Source organism: Crocuta crocuta, unplaced genomic scaffold (assembly GCF_008692635.1).
Source record: "Crocuta crocuta isolate KB4526 unplaced genomic scaffold, BGI_CrCroc_1.0 scaffold528, whole genome shotgun sequence".
NCBI lineage: Eukaryota > Metazoa > Chordata > Mammalia > Carnivora > Hyaenidae > Crocuta > Crocuta crocuta.
This window is the reverse complement of record NW_027530010.1, coordinates 1,161,041-1,161,434: the sequence shown is the minus strand read 5'-3', so window position 1 is coordinate 1,161,434 and position 394 is coordinate 1,161,041. Positions and strand designations below refer to the sequence as shown.

The 394-nt window shown below is 74.9% G+C and overlaps 1 protein-coding gene across 1 annotated transcript in view; it reads right to left on the bottom strand.

Annotated features, from left to right (window-relative positions):
• The window catches only part of ADAM15 (ADAM metallopeptidase domain 15), a 9,647-nt gene that overhangs the window by 4,833 nt on the left and 4,420 nt on the right, over positions 1-394 (bottom strand). Inside the window, 1 exon segment of the mRNA XM_077764056.1 lies at positions 1-230. This exon segment is cut by the window's left edge and continues 1 nt beyond it. Coding sequence (XP_077620182.1) covers positions 1-230 — 230 coding nt within the window.

Below are 394 nucleotides of genomic sequence, written 5' to 3'. Positions count from 1 at the left end.
GCCTCCCAGATGCAGCTCTTGGCCGGGGCTGGGCCCGGGCAGGGGCAGCTGCTCCCAGGCAGGTCGTGGGCCAGGCCCAGGCTGTGGCCCAGCTCGTGAGCTATGGAGGACGCGACTCCCAGGACGCTGCTGGAGTGGTCCTGGCAGTGGGGAGGGGACACCCCAGGTCCAGCACCAGCCCCCACCGCTCCTGTCTTGCCCTCCTCTGACGCCCCGGGCACCCGGCCTCCCTCCTCCACCGCCTCTGAAGCAGGAGGAGAGCCCGGGCCTGGGTGGCGGGGAGGCTGGGGCCGCGCTCAGCGCCGTTGCTGCCCCGTTGCTGCCCCTCGCTGCGTAGCCCCGGGCACTCACGCCTCAGCTCCCCCTCCGCCCCTTCCAGGCCCCCCCCCCCCCC